The following is a 21,142-nucleotide window of genomic DNA, read 5'->3' on the forward strand; positions in this document are numbered from 1 at the left end:
CATTTGTAGTCAATAAGAACGGGCATTGCAGATTGTGCAATGAACCCGACAATAAAGAAGATTTAGTGGCATGTGACGAATGTGACCGTTGGTTTCATTTGTCATGTGCTAAACTACTTAGAAGACCGGGAAAATCTGAACGATGGTTATGTATTAAATGCAAAACCATCGAATCAGAAATTCTTAGCTTAAAAAAAAGAGACTCTTCTCCCCATTCAGGGTTTGAAGAAATGTTGAGAATCCAAAGGGATTCAATGAAAAATTTGGTGGATTCAATTAAAGAAATCAAAATTGAACCACAAGAGAATAATGTCCTGAGTATTCTCAAAAGGCAATCCTTGATGGAGCTGCCGTATTTCGATGGCTCATACAAGGTATGGCCTCGTTTTAAAGCCACATTCGAAGAAACTACAAAAGAAGGTGGTTTCTCTCAATTAGAAAATTTGAATCGTCTCCAAAAATATTTGAAAGGAGACGCCTTAAAATTAGTGAGTACCTTGCTCATTGATAAAGGCAATGCAGAGCTGATAATGAAAAAATTAAATCTGCGATTCGGAAGTCCAGAAATTATCTATTCCAATCTACTAAGTGATGTCCTTACTCAAAGGAATCCGAAGTTTGAATTACCTCAAACTGTCATAGACTTTATAACGTCTATTGACCGATTGGTTAATAATATGATTGTAATAAAACACGAAGAATATTTGAACGATCCAAGATTAATTCGTGATTTAGTGGCCAAGTTGCCAAGTAATCTACATCAACAATGGTTGAAATACATTGCTGATATAAAAGATTTAAGTGATGATAATATTTTCATCCCTAATTTAAAAGATTTCAACGATTGGTTGAAACCCCATGAAAGATTGGCGACAATGCTACTCTCTGAAAAAAGTGAGAAGCCAATACGTAATGAACGAATACTCGTTCATGAAAAGAAAACAAATAATAGCGAAATTTCGCGGGTTAAAAGAGCTGTTCTATGTTTTGTATGTAAAGACAAACATAGAACAGTTGATTGTTCCAAATTTAAGGGGATGGACATTCATCAGAGATACACCTTGGTGAACAAACACGGATTATGTTACGCTTGTTGTACGTATAACAATCATAAAGCAAGTGAATGTAAATTGTTCAAAAAATGTGGCACGAATGAATGTCAAAAAAGACATCATTCATTACTACACAAGAACTTGAATAATGACGCCATGAATATGGACCGAGTTAATCTTCATACGAAGGCAAAAGATTCAATTTTATACCAAATTATTCCAGTTACTTTAGAAAACAAGAATAATAAGGTTCACACTTTCGCCTTTATTGATCCTGGATCATCGGTAAGCCTAATTCGGGACGATATAAGGACAAAATTAAAAATTAAAGGGAGAAATAATCCATTAACCCTTTCGTGGACAAATGGGGAATTACAACAAGAAATGGAAAGTGTAGAAATATCTGTGAAAATATCAGGGAAAGATAAGAAACCATACATCCTCAAACATATCAGGAGTGTATCGGAATTAAGTCTTCCTTCACAGTCGCTCAAGGTTCAGGAACTAAAACAAAGATATCCTTACATCAGTGATATTGATTTGCAGGCTTACAATAATGCTACTCCGACGTTACTATTAGGTTTGCCACATTCATACCTAATAGTTTCAGATGAAATTAAAACCGGTAAATTCAATGAGCCAGTTGCACAAAAGAGCAAGCTTGGTTGGATTTTATCAGGACGGGTACTGGGTAAACCAAATCGTAACAATCATGTTATGATGAATAAAGAAATTATCACAGTAGAATCTATTAACAGAAAGATGGAAGAATACTTTAGCACAGAAGCATTCGGAGTGATGGTGCCGAAGAAGACATTAGTGTCAAAGGAAACTAGTAGAGCTAGCTCCATCATGAATGACACAATAAAATATAAAGAAGGAAGCTATGAAATTGGCTTACTTTGGAAGGATGACAATGTCCAATTCCCAAACAGTTTTAATGCTGCCCTAAAAAGGTTACAGTATCAAGAGAAAAAGATGCTCAAGAATTCTGAGTTAAAAAATTGGTACATAAACAAAATAGAAGAATATGTACAAAAAGGTTATGCGCGAAAGCTTACGCTGTCAGAGGCAGGCGAGTATAATCCAAAAATTTTTTATCTGCCTCACTTTACAGTAGTGAATCAAAATAAGTTACCAATAAAACCTAGATTGGTGTTTGACGCGGCTGCGAAGGTAAACGGAGAATCATTGAACACAAAATTATTGTCCGGGCCTGATGCAACTGCTTCCTTGTTAGGAATACTAATAAGGTTTAGAGAAGGTATTTTTGCTATAACCGGTGATATACAAGAAATGTTTCACCAAGTAAGAATACGAAAAGAGGATCAAAACGCTCAAAGGTTTTTATTTAGAACAGACTTTGAAGCTGATCCCCATATATACGTTATGCAAGTAATGACATTTGGGGCTACTTGCTCACCAGCATGTGCGCAATTTGTAAAAAATACAAACGCACGAATTTTTCAAGAGACAAAACCAGATGCTGTTAGAGAAATAGAAAAGAATCACTATGTGGATGACTATCTCGATAGCTTCGAGAGTGTTGAAGCAGCATCAAAGGTGATAAATGAGGTCATTGAAATCCATAGACATGGGCATTTCAATATAGGCAGCTTTATTTCAAATTCGAAAAGGCTGCTGGAAAATATTCCGAAAGAAAATAGATCAGACGATAAAACAAAGTTGCTCGGAAATGATGAAGAATCATATGAGAAAGTGTTAGGAGTATTTTGTGAAACCGATACCGACTATCTTAGATACAAGGTCAAAATTCCTAAAGAACAAGAATTTACTAAACGTCAATTACTTTCGCAAAGTATGAGCGTTTATGACCCCTTAGGTCTACTGTCAAACATTACCGTCCAATCACGAGTTTTAATACAAGAACTTTGGAAAACCGGAATAGGATGGGACGAACCAGTTCCAGTTGAAATCAAGGAAAACTGGCAAAATTGGTTAACAAGACTCGAAAAGGTAAAATCATTAAGAATACCGCGTTCTTACTGTCAGTTGCCGAATCCCACTGAGCAGGAGCTAGCAGCTTCTATTGAAAGACAATGTGATAACGCTATTCTTGAAATTCAAGCAATCGCGCGTCAGAAAAGAAGCAGAGGAATACTCGGATTCCTTAAAGATCTCCTTTTTGGGGGCGACGATGTGGAAGAAGAATTGAAATCGTTGCGAATTCATGAGGAACAGAAACTTCATGAAATTTCTCAAACGATGAAAATTCTAAACGAAAAGGCAAAGGTTATGGGCAACGATCTGAATCAAAGGATATACCATTTGAATACAGGCATGATATCCTTAAAAGAACGGTATTCTATCACGCAGATTGAAGTATTCTCCAGGAAACTTCTTGAAGCAACGATGTTAGCATCTCAGTTAGCTGAAGGAATAATTCAAAAATATCGTTCAATTCGTCAAGATCCTTTGAATAAAAACGAATTGGAGGAAGTGTTCAACAGTATTAAGAAAAAACTACCTGCGGGTTATACAATCCTGCGGGACCCACTTGCTATTAAATTCGGAGTAAAACTTTGCAATAACTCCATAAATATTTTAATGGAGAATGTAATAATAAATAAGGATAACTTTGAAGTATTCAAAGTTATACCAGTTCCAAGTAATGGAAGCGTGATTGAAGTAGATAATCCAATAATCGCTATCAACCATTTGGAAGAATTCTTTTATATTAATGAAAACTTGATTCAATTTAACGAGAGCCACTATCTGGTAAATCAACCTATACTGACAAAAACAGTTGACTGCGTTGCGGCTGCCATCCTTCATAAGGTTACAAAAGAAAAATGTTTGTCGAAAAAGCTAAATGAAACTTATATTCAGCTAATACCAATGAACAATCAAAATACGGTTGTTTATATAACAAACGAACCAAGGAACATAATTGTCCATTGTGATAATGTGATTATAAATCCTCCGTACAAGGTTGCTATGGTGGAATTAACTTCCGATTGTAAAATTTTGGCAAAAAAGCAGGTTTGGTATGCACAAATTACAGGCGTAAACTATAGAACTAAATCATTCTTTAAATCTATCGATCAGTTACCTTACGAAATTGAAGTTAATCAAAAGAAATTAGTTAAAAGTAACATGACGTTACCTAAAAATCCGTATGAAGAAGTAAATATCATAGATGAAAGGGTTTCAGAAAACCGTCCATATGAAAAACATTTATATGCTTTAGGAGGAGCGACTAGTACGATCATAATTACGTTAATCATTATATTCTGTTACATATATTTTCGAAGAAATAGAAGACAGAGTAGCAATAGTAATAATCAACAAAACATGTTAGAAATGCCACAGTCACTTATAAGTATGCTACAAATGAGGAGATCTAATCTAAATGAAGAATCAATCATGTAACAATTGAGTTAAATCGGTAAATCACCACGCGGATGATTTACGGGCCCCGGAATGTCGCGGACGCTCGAATTAATTTTAAAATTTATGGAAGATTTCTTCTGACGAGACGGCCGTAAGTAGAATCGTAAAATCAGGCCGATCCTAGAATAATAGGCTGAGTTATAAAATTTGTATAATGTTTTGTTAGGATGTAGCGTCTAGACAAAATCGGCGCACAGTATAGACAGGAAATAAATATATTATTTCTTTTGCATCTCCTCTGAATGGGAAAACCCATATCAATTGGTCTATTGAGACGCGCAAAGATAAAGGTAAATCAGCAGGTAAAATTAGCATATTTGTCTGTCCCTTTTGAGGTTTGAAGTGTAGTAATAGAATAAGAAAAGTGTACATATAGATGTAAGATGGAAATAATAAAGTAGTCTGTTTTTAGTTAGGAAACAACTCGTGTTTCTTTTTGACGAGAAGAAAGAAATCCCTTCGTTTGGAAGGAGCTCGTTTTCCACAAGGGAAAACGAGAGTTAAAAAAAAAATTAAAAAAAAAATCCCTACTTCGTGTAGGAAGAAATTTTCAGTAGTTGGAAAATTTAAAGAATATCTTCATCACCTAAATGAGTATCACCAAGTGCCTCGAAATTACAGATTTTTTTGCACGTATCCGTCATGTATTTCTATATTTAGTAAATTTTATAGATTTAAAGATCATTTAAATAGACATAAATTCCATATGTCAGAAAACAAAACCGTACACGATAATCAAATTTTAGAGAGTGTTCATAATAGCTGCATCGATCAAATCACTAAAAGCCCACCCTCTGACAGTGTTGAAAATTCACAGACAGCGAACAGTTTGGAAAATATTTTAGCCTGCATAAATACAGAGACAGTGAAGTTTTCATTAAATTTATATCATAAAAGCAATTTGACTAGAAGTGATGTGAAAATGATTCAGTCAGGATCACAACAAGTGTTCTATAAAATAGCTGAAGAATTCAATAAATTGCCTATTTCTATTAGCGACCCAGGCACAGAATATAAGTTCAAAACTTTAATGAATAAGCTAAAAACAACGATTGAATTTATCGATACAAATTTTAAATTTTTTAACTATTTGCAAAAAAATAACTTATATAGTCCACCAACTGTAATTACAATTCAGAGTAATAAAATAACCGAGCATTCAGTTGTATCTTCTGAAAATCTATTAACTAACGAATACAGCAAACATCATATTGTTTTACTTGACATAAAATTTCAAATAAAGTAGTTTTTTGAAAAACCGGGCATATTTAGGAAAATGATCAACCATTTCGAATGTTTAGAGCAATCTGATCGAATAACAAACTATATTCACGGTACCACATGGAAGAAGATTAAATCAAAATATCCTGCTCAATATGTCATTCCTTTATCATTATATGCAGATGAATTTGAAATTAATGACAACCTATCCTCTCACAGTAAAAAAGATGTCATTTGTGGCATTTATTATAACTTTTTAGTAATTCCTGAAATATTTTCATCTAGGTTATGTAATATTTTTGTAGCTGGAATAATTAAAAAGGCAGCTGTTAGCAGAACTAAGTAGTTCTCACGCGACTAAGCCAAACTGCCTGCACTGCTCGTCTGTATACCACATTCTTAATTATCTTACTACATCTTATCATATTCATTATCACTACTAATACACTCAGACGTCAAGTGACAGGGAGGTCTATCGAAGGAGAAAACAGAAAAAGCATGGACAATTGTCATGTAATAGCATCGTGTATTGAGTGATTATAATTTACTACTTATTGCTAAGATTTAAATAATTTCAACGCAGTTAATTGAAGTTTAATACAGTTTACACTCTGAAAGACTGGTAAGATTTTACCAACAAATATCATTCAACTGAGCTAAATCATAATAATTTCTATAGCCTAACCTACATCACACAAGTGATCTAACCTGTTTGAACAGGACCGCGAGCTCGATAAAGGAGAATAAGAATATACTTAGGCTTCATTGAATTTTTAGTTGGTAAGTGATTGAAACGGATGAATTTAGATACCGAAAGTGAGATTAATTGAATGTATCTGCCGTTCTTATACGATCATTAGGTACGTCAGGGTGAATAATTATTCTACCGTCAGATAACAGACTACTGTTTGCGTAGCAAGATTAGTAAACGTAAGTTAACACAATAATTGAATACTAATGTCAATTAACATATTTCATCTGCATCAGGAATTTTGTAATCCATCTCTTTACCGTGAAATATAATTTGGATTAACTTAATCGGAAATTCGTTATTCATCCTGTCGATGCGCAACATTTTACAAAATTCGTTTAGGGCGATTCTATAATGATGTCGGGAAGTAGTAAAAATACTCGGTCAAAACGAAAGGTCGGTGTGGACACCGGTGATGCGAGTCAAAGAACGCATAATACAAGTGGTGGTTTAACGGTGTTGGTCACGGATATTCAAGAGGTGAGGGAAGACTCTAATAAAACCTTACCGGGAAGATCGTGCAAAACGTGTGGTGGTCCGGATACCAATGATATGGTACAATGCGACGATTGCGATAAATGGCATCATTTCGCCTGTGTAGGAGTCGATAAGGAAATCGAACAACATGAATGGAGTTGCCCTAAATGTATAGCTGCTGCAACCAGGGTCCAGAAACAAGGTTTCGTTTCCAATAAGACTTCGAGCGTAGGACGAGATTCATCAGTTAGCAAAGAGCATTCAAGAAAATCATCGAGTCTCGTAGGATCAAAACTATTCAACAAATCAGCTTCATCTAAACAATCAGTTGCGCTGTCGGAGATGTCGCACGCATCTTCTCGTCATTCGATGCTCAATTTAGAGCTTCAGAAACTGGAGGAAGAACATGCCTTAGCGCAACAGGAAGCAGAAAGACAGCGCACCTATCTTGAAAAGAAATATAGTATTTTGAAACAGATGTCCCATCATGACGGCTCTAATCCTAGTGAAGGTAACAGTCAGGTAGATGATTGGATCGAGGATGTCAATAATGTGGATTCGCATAACTCAACCTCTAATAAATCTGATCGGAGTTTCGGTCCTAAACTTCATTCAACCAATAATCTGCCACAACCATGTCCGCTAGGATTTCAAAACAAGACTTCAAGTGCTAGTTATGGTGCTTCCGACTTCAATCGTAATACGACCCGTAAGCATTCTCTGCCGTCAAGATGCAGTCGTCCACCTACTCGTGAACAGATTGCAGCTCGCCAGGCAGTGTCCAAAGACTTACCTCAATTCTCCGGAGATCCAGAAGATTGGCCGCTATTTTTGTCAACGTTCAATAGCACCACTGCGATGTGTGGCTTCACTGACGAAGAGAACACCATACGACTGCAAAGGTGTCTGAAAGGTAGAGCGTACGACGCCGTTAAGAGTTGTTTGATGCATCCCTCAAATGTCAAAAGTGTATTAGCAACATTGCGAATGCTATTTGGACAACCGGAGGCCGTTGTAAACTCGTTAGTATCAAAAATCAACTTATTACCGATGATGGAGGAGAACAGTCTTGAAACAATCGTGGACTTCGCAATTAACATCAAGAACTTTTGTGCTATAGTCGATGCGTGTGGCTTAGAGGAATACTTATACAATGTCTCTCTCCTGCACCAGCTTGTGAGTAAGCTTTCACCAACGATAAGGTTGGATTGGGCTAGGTACAGACAAACACTTCCTTCTGTCAACTTGGCGTCGTTTGGGAACTGGATTTACTCTCTTGCCGAGGCAGCCAGTACTGTAACGATTCTCCCTATCATTCAGGCACCTAAGTTGACTAAAATCGAGCCGCTTGGAACCAAAAAGAGGAGTGCCTTCACGAATGTTCATGCCGAAACTCAACATGATTTGGTGTCTTCAAGTCAACCAAAAAATCTGACATTCGTCAAGCCACCCGCCATTGATATATGTCTAATTTGCAAGGGAACTTGTAGAACAGCAGAGAAATGCAAACAGTTTCTCGATCTTTCCAGAGATTCTCGATGGGCAGTGGTTAGAGAATTTGGGCTGTGCCGCAGATGTCTTCATCAGCACAGCGGAGGTTGTAAAACGAAGCCATGTGGCAAAAATGGTTGCGAATTTAAACATCACGCTCTACTGCACAATGATCAGAAAGACGCTGTTGCGACTGAGAACCAATCGAAGTCAACGTCTAGCGCATCTTTGTCACAATCCGAACCCAGTAATGGACCTCGGAGTTGCAACGCTCATGCAATCGATGGTGCAGGCGTGTTCTTTCGATATTTACCAGTCATTCTACATGGAAACAATCGATCAGTTGCAACTTACGCGTTCTTTGACGACGGTTCCGAACTTACATTGCTCGATCAAGAATTAGCCGATGAATTATCGTTGGAAGGTGATGTTCAACCTCTGTGTCTTCGTTGGACTGGAGGGGCTCAGCGAAACGAGAATAAATCCAGGATTGTTAATTTGGAAGTAGCCGGGATAAGACGAAATTCCAAGAAGTTCCGCTTAAATACCGTAAGGACCGTCGATAAACTATTGCTCCCACTTCAAACACTAGACTTTGAGAGGCTAGCTAAAACGTATCCCCACCTTCGTGGTTTGCCTATTGCTTCATATTGCGATGCTCAACCGCGTATTCTCATCGGAATGAAACACGCAGGAATAAATGTGGTTCAGAAAACCAGAGAGATGGGAATAGATGATCCGATTGCTGTGAAGACACGTTTAGGCTGGACCATCTGTGGTAGCTGGTTGAAGGAACGCACTACTGAGTCTTCACTGTGCACGTTACATGTTCAAGAGAGTGATCTAGATGAAGGCACCGATGAGTCGCTGCATCTTGCCATGAAGGCGTATTTCGCGCTTGAAAGCCTTGGGTTGGCGAAAACTGAAATAACTCCTTTATCGTCGGGTGACCAGCGCGCCCAGTATCTGCTTCAGTCTCTTACAAACTTTCAAGGAGACCGCTACGAAACAGGGCTACTGTGGCGTTACGAAAACATCCGTTTGCCTGACAGTCGACCGTTGGCCCTCCGTCGCTATAATTTTCTTCAAAAGCGTTTAGAAAAAGATGCCCTGCTAGCACAAATCCTAAACGAAAAGATCGTTGATTATTTATCCAAAGGTTACGCACGGAAACTTACCAGTGAAGAGCTGAACAACGTCTACCCCCGCGTGTGGTATTTGCCAATATTTCCGGTTTCGAATCCGAATAAACCCGGCAAGACTCGTATTGTTTGGGATGCAGCAGCTAAGGCTTTCGGCGTGTCTTTAAACTCTGTCCTATTGAAGGGCCCTGATCAACTATGCTCGCTGTTAACGATCCTTCTACAATTCCGTGAGCGTCGAGTTGCCATGACTGCTGATATACGCGAGATGTTCCACCAGATTCGAGTTCGTGAGGAGGATCAGCAGTGCCAACGCTTTCTTTGGCAAGACGAAAATGGGGAAATCGCAACATACGTTATGCAGGTCATGACCTTTGGAGCATGTTGCTCACCGTGTTGCGCTCAATTCACCAAAAACTTGAACGCCGCGCGCTTCTCCAACTCGTATCCAGCTGCTGTAGAATCCATAACTAAGCGTCATTATGTAGATGATTTGTTAGTAAGCGTAGATACGGAAAAAGAAGCGATTCAGCTAGCTCATGACATTTGGTACGTACATTCCAAAGGCGGATTCGAAATTCGTAACTGGTTGAGTAATTCGAAGACAGTACTATCGCAGTTGCGAGACAACCCCTCAAATGAGAAAAACCTGGATCTACAGTACGAAATGGCCACCGAGAAAGTTTTGGGAATGTGGTGGCATACAGCGTCAGACATTTTCATATATAAAGTCGGGTGGGCCCGCTTCGATCATTCATTGTTGTCCGGTCAACGACGACCAACCAAGCGAGAAGCATTACGAGTGTTGATGACGATCTTTGATCCCCTCGGTTTAATCGCCCACTTCCTCATGTATCTCAAAATATTGCTACAAGAAGTTTGGCGATCAGGAGTCCAATGGGATGAAGATATCAATGACGAGGCTTTCCACAAATGGTTAAAGTGGATTAAAGTACTACCTCAAGTTGAAAATGTGCAAGTTCCGCGCTGTTATAGCCTTGATTCGTCACCAGGCGATAGTGACGATACGCAGTTGCACACACTTGTAGACGCTAGCGAGAATGGAATGGCAGCCGTCTGCTATCTTAGATTTGTCCATGATAATATTGTTAGGTGCTCGATTGTCGTAGCTAAAACTCGTGTAGCCCCGCTCAAATTTGTGTCAATTCCTAAACTGGAACTTCAAGCAGCTGTTATCGGTGCCAGATTAGCACGAACAGTCGGTGAATCTCTTTCTATTCCGATATCCAAAAGAGTATTCTGGACGGATTCGCGTGATGTTCTCTGCTGGATAAATTCAGATCACCGACGTTATACACAGTTCGTGGCGTTCCGGGTTGGCGAAATTCTAGAAAATTGTGAAACAAACGAGTGGCGATGGGTACCTACCAAACAAAACGTTGCGGACGACGGAACGAAATGGGAAAAATTGCCAGATTTCACGTCAAACAATAGATGGTTTGTGGGACCCGCCTTTCTCAGGCGTCCAGAGGCGGAATGGCCTAAACAGTCTTCTAATTATGGCTCAACCGAAACTGAACTTCGTCCCCATTTATGTCATCATCGCAAAGTTTCCGAAACACTCATTCGTGTTACGGATTTCTCTAGTTGGAAACGCCTGGTCAACGTTGTAGCAACAATATTCCGTTTTCCAATAAATATGCCGTCTGAAGCTCCGTCAGCAACAAATCTACATAGGACCATTTTCTATGGAGGAATTGCGCACAGCAGAGAGATATCTTATACGTCAGGCACAGTTCGACGTCTATCCCGAGGAAGTAACCGCCTTGTCTCTAATGAAACATGAACCACCTGCTATCAAAAACACACTTTCAAAAAGCAGTCCATTGTACAAGCTCACTCCGTCGCTTGATGTTCATGGAATACTACGAATGCGAACAAGAATAGCAGCTTGTCATTTCGCCACCGATGACGCAAAAAGTCCAATTATCCTACCACGTGACCACCACTTAACCACACTGATAATTGAGTACTTCCACAACAAGTACCATCACCAGAATCATGAAACAGTTATCAACGAGTTGCGCCAAAAATACCACGTATCTCGAATCCGTGTCGAGTACGGCAAGGTCCGTAGAAACTGTCAACGATGTAAAAACGAATCTACGACACCCCATCCTCCAGTAATGGCGGATCTACCAGAAGCAAGACTTGCAGCCTTCACACGTCCCTTTACACACATCGGTATCGATTGCTTCGGACCAATGGAAGTTGTGTTGGGCAGACGTGTTGAAAAACGTTGGGGAATGCTGATCATATGTTTAACTACCCGTGCTATTCATATTGAAGTAGTTCATTCACTTAGCACTAATTCCTGCATTTTGGCACTTCGTAATTTCGTCGCTCGACGCGGTACTCCAAGGAAAATCTATAGTGATCGTGGAACGAATTTTATTGGTGCCTCTCGCGAGCTGAAAGAGGCTGAAAGTTTGCTTGATCGGCAAGCAATCATGAAGGAGTTCATAAGCCCAGATACGGATTGGGTGTTCAACCCTCCGGCAGCCCCGCATATGGGAGGAAGCTGGGAAAGGTTGATCCGTACAGTTAAGAAAAATTTGATGGCGATACAACCTACGCGAAAACCTTCCGACGAACTGCTCCGTAATTTACTGACCGAGATTGAATTTACTGTTAACTCTCGCCCCCTGACACATGTTGCTGTAGATGAGGATTCGGCCCCTGCGCTCAGCCCAAACCATTTTTTGTTGGGTTCTTCGAATGGCGTGAAGCCTCTTACTTCAATAGACGATAACAAATCTACACTACAACAGAATTGGAGAGCTTCGCAAATTTTAGCAAACCAGTTCTGGAAACGTTGGATCACCGATTATCTCCCCGAGATAACCCGACGAACAAAATGGTTCATATACACCAGGCCTTTGGCTGTTGGCGACGTGGTGGTTATAGTAGACCCGAGTTCACCCAGGAACTGCTGGCCGAAAGGTAAAGTAATTCACACGTGTAGCGGCCGCGACGGACAGATACGATCTGCAACTGTTCAGACGGCGAGCGGAGTATATGAACGACCATCAACAAAGCTAGCAGTATTGGATGTTCGTCGCGACAATGTGTAAGCCAATCAAGAGGTTGGCGTACCCGGGGGGACTGTTAGCAGAACTAAGTAGTTCTCACGCGACTAAGCCAAACTGCCTGCACTGCTCGTCTGTATACCACATTCTTAATTATCTTACTACATCTTATCATATTCATTATCACTACTAATACACTCAGACGTCAAGTGACAGGGAGGTCTATCGAAGGAGAAAACAGAAAAAGCATGGACAATTGTCATGTAATAGCATCGTGTATTGAGTGATTATAATTTACTACTTATTGCTAAGATTTAAATAATTTCAACGCAGTTAATTGAAGTTTAATACAGTTTACACTCTGAAAGACTGGTAAGATTTTACCAACAAATATCATTCAACTGAGCTAAATCATAATAATTTCTATAGCCTAACCTACATCACACAAGTGATCTAACCTGTTTGAACAGGACCGCGAGCTCGATAAAGGAGAATAAGAATATACTTAGGCTTCATTGAATTTTTAGTTGGTAAGTGATTGAAACGGATGAATTTAGATACCGAAAGTGAGATTAATTGAATGTATCTGCCGTTCTTATACGATCATTAGGTACGTCAGGGTGAATAATTATTCTACCGTCAGATAACAGACTACTGTTTGCGTAGCAAGATTAGTAAACGTAAGTTAACACAATAATTGAATACTAATGTCAATTAACATATTTCATCTGCATCAGGAATTTTGTAATCCATCTCTTTACCGTGAAATATAATTTGGATTAACTTAATCGGAAATTCGTTATTCATCCTGTCGATGCGCAACAGCAGCTATTAGCGAATTTGGAATGAATGAAATGCTCAAGGAAATAATAGAAAAGTTCAAGAGCATGGAGGAAAACGGTATTGAAATTAATGTAAACAACACTAAAACATTGGTAAGATTTCCTCTGGTATTAGTTCAGGGCGACAATTTGGGCGTTCACACCATGCTCATGCTATCGCAAAATTTTATTGTAGGTTTTGCAAAAGACCTAAAGAAATGTTGCAAAAAGATGATCGAGAATACTCAGACAGTCTGCGCGACGAAGAAAATTATTTAAGAGATATTAACTACGGAACCCAAAAAAATACTGGCTTGCGAGGAAACACTTTGTTCAATGAGCTACCATCTTTTAAAGTAACTAATAATAAGTCGGTGGACGCTATGCATGATATATTTAGCAATGGCATATGCAAGTATGGTTTTACGAATGTTTTAAATTATTTAATATATGACAAAAGATACTTATCCTTGGAATACTTTAACAGTCGTAGAAGAATTATAAGTAAGCATGCTTTAGATGAATCACTGTCAAGAATGCCAGATATCGAAGAATGTTTAATAAACAAATCAAAAACTGTTAAATTACGCATGACAGCATCTGAAATGAGATCGTTTTGTCATTATTTCACATTGATTGTTGGGCAATTTGTACCAGAAAATGATCCTGTATGGAATTACGTAAAGCTTTTAGTAAATTTGATTGATTTTATTTTAATGCCTTCTTTTTCACTCTTAGACTTAGAGCAATTGAAAATTATGACTTCAAATCACCACAAAATGTTTTTAAATTTATTTGACAATCAGCTTTTGAAACCAAAGCATCACCATATTGTTCATTATGCAAACACAATACAAAGTAGTGGGCCTATATGTAATTTGATGTGCTTCCGATTTGAAGCTAAGCATAAAATGTTCAAACAACATGCCCACATAATGTCATCACGAAAAAATATATGTTATACGCTTGGAATTAAAGCTTCTCTTGAATTTAGTGATAATCTGTTCAACAACATCTTTTTTCAAATTGAATCATTGAATGGTTTTAGAAAAGAAGACATTACTGATAAATCTTATTATACAAAAATAGTTTGCTCAGATTTAAGAAAATTCACTCACGATATTTTATTCTCACGTAATTGTCAAATCAATCATTCAGTAATAGCCGTTCAACCGAGAAGGTTGTGTATAGAAGCGTACAGTTTAATAACGCTGGTTGGTTTACACGCGTTAAATACGACAACGGTTGAACTACAGGTAGAAACCTGTTGGCAGCAGCCGTTAAAACGTATAGTCGTGCTGCATAAGAGAGCCCTAGTGCTGGGCCAAGCTGGTGAAGGAAACAACAAAGGGCGTTTCCCAAACTCTACCCAGGCCGCAATATACAGCCACAAGTGCTGAGCAGGAGAGTGCAAAGGCACATCGAAGAGGAAGAGTGCAAAGGCACATAGAAGCAGGAGAGTGCAAAGGCACACCGGTGCGAAGGCACTTCGGTGCAGAAGCATATCGGTGCGGAGCACTAGGAAGAAGGAGACAAGACAACTCGGTCTTTCCACTGCCATACAACACGCAGGTATACACCGGTGACCTGCGCTGGTTACAGCTGGCGAAGACGAAAGCAAATCGGAATTCGAGTGGTGCTGGATGTCAGGTAGCAGTAGCATTACATCATATTCTATCGCTACAGTGAGCTTCAGCATTGTATCAACGTCCAGATACATCCAACAAGAACATCTAGAGCAACGAGGATCTACACGGCAGTGCAACGGAGATAGACAACAATTTCAAGGTAGAAGTTTTTTCTTTTCCTTTTGATTGAGTACTGTGTAGTGTTGGTTTCAAATTTTATTTTAAAGTTTAGTTAAAAATTTTAATGTAATGGATGAATCCATGGACGTAAATCCTAGCATGAATCCGATACCCCCACGAACGAAAAAATATCAGGAGAGCTCTTCTGGGCCTTGGATAGTCTTTTTTAGACGTATATCAAAGCCATTAAACATTTTTCAAATTAATAAAGGTTTGACATCACGATACTCTTCAATCAAAGAGATCATAAAAGTAAATAACGATAAAATTCGTGTTGTGGTAAATAATTTGAAACACGCGAATGATATTGTCTCTTCGGAACATTTCAATAAAGAGTATAAAGTTTACATACCCTCCAAAGATGTCGAAATTGACGGTGTTGTTACCGAAGCGAGTCTTTCGGTAGATGATTTACTCAAGCATGGTGTTGGTCGTTTCAAGAACTCTATGCTTGAGGGTGTGAAAATACTGGAGTGCAAACAACTGTACTCAGTAGTTCATGAAGAGGAAAAAAAAGTTTATCGCCCATCAGACTCGTTTCGAGTGACATTTGCCGGGTCTGCGTTGCCGTCCCATGTCTATGTCGATAAAATTCGCCTCCCTGTTCGGCTTTTTGTTCCAAATGTAATGAATTGTACGAACTGCAAAAAATTCGGCCACACAGCTACTTACTGTAGTAATAAACCAAAATGTATTAAGTGTGAAGGGCCTCATAAAGATAATGATTGCAACAAGAAAATTGAAAAATGTATTTATTGTGGGAATAGTCCTCATGATGATATTTCAGTATGCACTGCATTTAAAGTGCACAAAGACAAAATTAAGCTTTCTTTAAAAGCACGGTCTAAGCGCACATATGCAGAAATGCTTAAAACGGTCATTGATGTCCCCCCTTTGGAAACCGAAAACGGGTTTTCAAATCTAGAGGAACCAGAGGACTCTGACTCTGACGAAAATAGTGAAGGTAATTCGTTTATCACTACCCAAGGGTCAGTTAAGAGAAAGAAGTCTTCCTCCAAATTACCAAAAAAGACACCTAAAATTTCATCTTCAAAAAAAGATCCCCGTGTTAAACAAAAAAAGTCAAAACCAAAGACTGTGCCTCCTGGTTTGTCAAATTCACAAACCAATCCAGGATCTAGTACAGAAAAAGATAATAATCCAGTGGGCTCCATTTCACAGCCACCAACAGGATTACTGAAGTTTTCGGAAATTGTTGAATGGATTTTCTCAGCATTCAATATATCTGAACCCTTAAAGACCCTCATAATGGCATTCCTTCCAATAGCTAGAACCTTTTTGAAGCAGTTATCAGCTCAATGGCCAATTGTCTCAGGTTTTGTATCTTTTGATGGATAATTTATCACCCGTCGCAAATGATACAATCACTGTCCTGCAGTGGAATTGTCGAAGCATCATGCCAAAACTTGATTCATTTAAAATATTATTGCATAGTCAAAAATGTGATGTATTTGCTTTATGCGAAACATGGCTTACTTCAAACATAGCTTTAAATTTTAATGATTTTAACATTATACGTCTCGATAGAGACTCTCCGTATGGTGGAGTGCTTTTGGGAATTAAGAAATGCTATTCCTTTTATAGATTAAACATCCCTTCAACTTCTAGTATAGAAGTTGTTGCTTGCCAAATAAACATTAAAGGCAAAGATATTTGCATAGCTTCGGTTTATATTCCTCCAAAAGCACAAGTTGGACAGCAACAGCTTAATGAAATGGTTGAAGCCCTTCCTGCACCACGATTGATTCTGGGGGATTTAAATTCGCACGGTATTATGTGGGGTTCCGTTTACAATGATAGCAGATCATCTTTAATACAAAACATTTGTGACAATTTTAGCATGACGGTATTAAATATGGGTAGCATGACACGGATCCCAAGACCTCCGGCACGCCCAAGTGCATTAGATCTATCTCTTTGCTCAACATCAATTCGACTAGATTGCACCTGGAAAATACTGCCTGATTTACACGGTAGCGATCATTTACCAATCATCATCTCAATTAGCAGTAGCAATTGCATTGCTACTTCCGCTAGTATTCCATATGATTTGACAAAAAATATCGACTGGATTAAATACCAAAGTAGTATCTCTAGTATTTTGAATTCAATGGAAGAGCTCCCTCCACTTGAAGAATATGACTTCCTCATTTGTTCGATTCTGGAGGCAGCAGAACAATCCCAAACTAAACGCTTTCCTGGGCCAACGACTAACAGAAGGCCTCCCAACCCCTGGTGGGACAAAGAGTGCTCAGAGGCTAAACTCGCAAAACAAAATGCTTGCAAGACGTTTCTAGAACGGGGAGGAGGAACTCCTCAGAATTTTGAAAAACTTATGGTTTTAGAAACCAAGTACAAGAGCATACTTCGAGCCAAAAAATGTAGCTATTGGAGACATTTTGTCGAAGGTTTGTCAAGAGATACCTCAATGAGCACTCTTTGGAACACGGCCAGACGAATGAGGAATCGTACCGTGGGCAATGAGAGTGATGAATACTCGAACCGATGGATATTTGACTTTGCTAGGAAAGTTTGCCCAGATTCTGTTCCTACGCAGAGCATTATACGGGAATCTCCTCCAAATAATGGTTTTATTAATAACCCATTTTCAATGATGGAATTTTCTATAGCACTCTTGTCTTGTAACAATAACGCTCCAGGGTTGGACAGAATTAAATTCAACTTGGTGAAGAATCTGCCCAACCTCGCAAAAAGACGTTTGTTGGAATTGTTCAACAAGTTTCTTGAGCAAAATATTGTTCCACCTGACTGGAGACAAGTGAAAGTTATCGCCATTCAAAAACCGGGGAAACCAGCTTCCAATCACAACTCATATAGACCCATTGCGATGTTGTCCTGCATCAGAAAATTGTTCGAAAAAATTATTCTACGACGTCTCGACACTTGGGTCGAGACGAACGGTTTGTTGTCCGATACTCAGTTTGGCTTCCGTAGAAATAAAGGGACGAATGATTGCCTTGCATTACTTTCGTCTGACATCCAAATTGCCTTCGCTCAAAAGCAACAAATGGCATCTGTATTTTTAGACATTAAAGGAGCATTTGATTCAGTTTCCATTGATGTTCTTTCAGACAAGCTTCACCAAAATGGACTCCCAGCGGTTATAAATAATTATTTGCACAACCTTTTGTCAGAGAAACACATGCATTTTTCACATGGCGATTTGGCAACACTCAGAAATAGTTACATGGGTCTCCCGCAAGGCTCATGCCTCAGTCCGCTCCTCTATAATTTTTACGTAAATTACATTGACAGCTGTCTAGTAACCCCATGTACACTAAGACAATTGGCAGATGATGGCGTGGTTTTAGTTACTGGACCCAAAGCTATTGATCTGCATAAACCATTGCAAGATACCTTAGATAACTTGTCCGATTGGGCTGTTCATCTTGGTATCGAATTCTCTGCGGAGAAAACAGAGTTAGTCGTCTTTTCAAAAAAGCATGATCCCGCGCAGCTTCAGCTCCATATGATGGGAAGAATGATCCAACAGGTTTTAACTTTTAAATACCTCGGGGTGTGGTTCGATTCCAAATGCACGTGGGGAGGACACATTAGGTTTCTGATAACAAAATGCCAACAAAGAGTAAATTTTCTTCGAACAATAACAGGATCTTGGTGGGGTGCTCATCCGGAAGATCTAATAAAATTGTATCAGACAACGATACTTTCAGTGATGGAATATGGATGCGTTTGCTTTCGTTCCGCTGCAAACTCTCATATTATCAAACTGGAGCGAATTCAGTATCGTTGTTTGCGAATCGCTTTAGGGTGCATGCATTCGACACATACAATGAGTCTTGAAGTTCTGGCGGGAGTTCTTCCATTAAAAGATCGATTTTGGGAGCTTTCATCACGCCTGCTAATAAGATGTGAGGTGCTGAATCCCATGGTAATTAATAATTTCGAACGACTAGTCGAGCTTCGATCTCAAACAAAATTCATGACAGTATATTTTAACCATATGTCACAGGAAATCAACCCTTCAAGATATATTCCTATCCGTGTCAGCCTCCTAAATGTCCCTGACTCAACTTTATTTTTCGACACATCCATGCAGCGCGAAGTGCGTGGAATCCCGGATCATCTACGTTCGACGGAAATCCCAAAAATATTTTCAAGTAAGTTCAGGCATATTGACTCTGAGAATATGTTTTACACGGACGGATCGCGAATTGAAGAAGCGACAGGGTTTGGTATGTTCAACAATAATGTTTCGGCCTCATTTAGGCTTCAAGAACCTGCATCTGTTTATATAGCAGAGCTAGCAGCAGTTCAATATAGTTTGAGTGTAATCGTCACATTAATTCCAAACCATTATTTCCTCTTCACAGATAGTCTGAGTGCAATTGAAGCCATTCGCTCAAACATGACTGGCAAGACTGAACCGTTTTTCCTGGGCAAAATAAAACAGTGCCTGAACGACATATTGAACAATAATTATCTAATCACTATAGTCTGGGTCCCGGCTCATTGCTCCATTCCTGGCAATGAAAGAGCCGATATTTTAGCCAAACGTGGTGCTATTGAGGGTGAAATTTATGAGAGACCAATTGCTTTCAACGAATTCTATAGCTCGTCTCGCCAAAGAACACTTGCCAGCTGGCAAGCATCTTGGGATAGAGATGATCTGGGTCGGTGGATGCACTCAATTATTCCGAAAATATCGACAAAGGCATGGTTCAGGGGACTGGATGTGAGTAGGGATTTCATTCGTGTGATGTCCAGACTCATGTCCAATCACTACACGTTAGATGCACATCTCCTTCGAATTGGGCTCTCCGAGACTAATCATTGTGCTTGCGGAGAAGGTTATCGAGATATTGATCATGTCGTTTGGACATGCGTGGAGTATCGTGATGTCAGATCTCAACTAATAAATTCTTTGCGTACCCAAGGTAGACTATCCAATATCCCAGTTCGAGACATTCTTGCTTGTCGTGACCTTTCATACATGAAACTTATTTATCATTTCATAAAGAAAACTGGAGTTTCAATTTAATAAAGGCCCCTTTCAAGACTTAGTTCTGATCCCAGCTGCGTCCATGAGTTCAACCAATAGCTAAATTAGAATAAAAATAATGTAATGATACAAACAAACTCGAAACAGTTTATGAAATTATTAACAAAATGTCTGAAAATAACAGCTTATTTTATAATTTATAGAAGTTAATCGTTTGGTTCAAATAATATTTCCGAGTAGATTTCATAATTAATGACGAGTTACCTAAGATGATATTTGAGTAATAAGAGAATATGTTTTAATAAATGCAAAACGTTGTGACTATGTTAGAATTAAATTAGGATAAGAATATTATGTAAAAGTGATGCTACGGCGAAGAAAAACTTATGTAAACTGCCTTAAGAAATAAACGTATTTATGGAAAAAAAAATTGTCAAATCAATAGAATCACCTACAAAAACGGTTATTTTATATCTGTCACGCAAAATGGAATAACAGAATTGTTTGAGATCGAGGAAATTCTTGTAAAATTCGAAGAAAATTATTTTATGGTAGGAAAGTTATGGGAATGTGGACCATACAGTGATCATTTTTTGGCCCACGAAGTTATAAAATGTTCAGAACTTTTTAAAATTATTGAATTAAACGATATTGATGGCCCACCTATTATGATACACTCAATTGCCGACCGTTTGTATTACCGAAGGAAAGTTGATTTTTTGAAAGGAGAATGCTTTTTGTAATTAGCTATTAAGTGCAATTGCTTAAGTTCTATGTATAATAAATTTTTTTTTTGATAACACACATGGTTTTCGAGTTTTTGGTATTAATATATTTTTGCATTTGCATTTCAAACTTTTAAAACTTTTACTTCAAAGAGAAAAAACAATGTTTGTCAAGTCAGTTGATA

The 21,142-nt window shown here is 38.6% G+C and overlaps 1 protein-coding gene across 1 annotated transcript; it reads left to right on the plus strand.

Moving 5' to 3' along the window:
- The first annotated feature begins 6,795 nt into the window (after positions 1-6,795).
- LOC131429200 (uncharacterized) lies at positions 6,796-12,104 on the plus strand. The gene is made up of 3 exons (XM_058593250.1): positions 6,796-11,175; positions 11,222-12,013; positions 12,072-12,104. The coding sequence occupies exons 1-3, from the start codon at positions 6,796-6,798 to the stop codon at positions 12,102-12,104; spliced, it is 5,205 nt and encodes a 1,734-aa protein (XP_058449233.1).
- The last annotated feature ends 9,038 nt before the right edge of the window (positions 12,105-21,142 follow it).

The sequence above is a fragment of the Malaya genurostris genome, chromosome 2, assembly GCF_030247185.1.
Source record: "Malaya genurostris strain Urasoe2022 chromosome 2, Malgen_1.1, whole genome shotgun sequence".
Classification (NCBI taxonomy): Eukaryota; Metazoa; Arthropoda; class Insecta; order Diptera; family Culicidae; genus Malaya; species Malaya genurostris.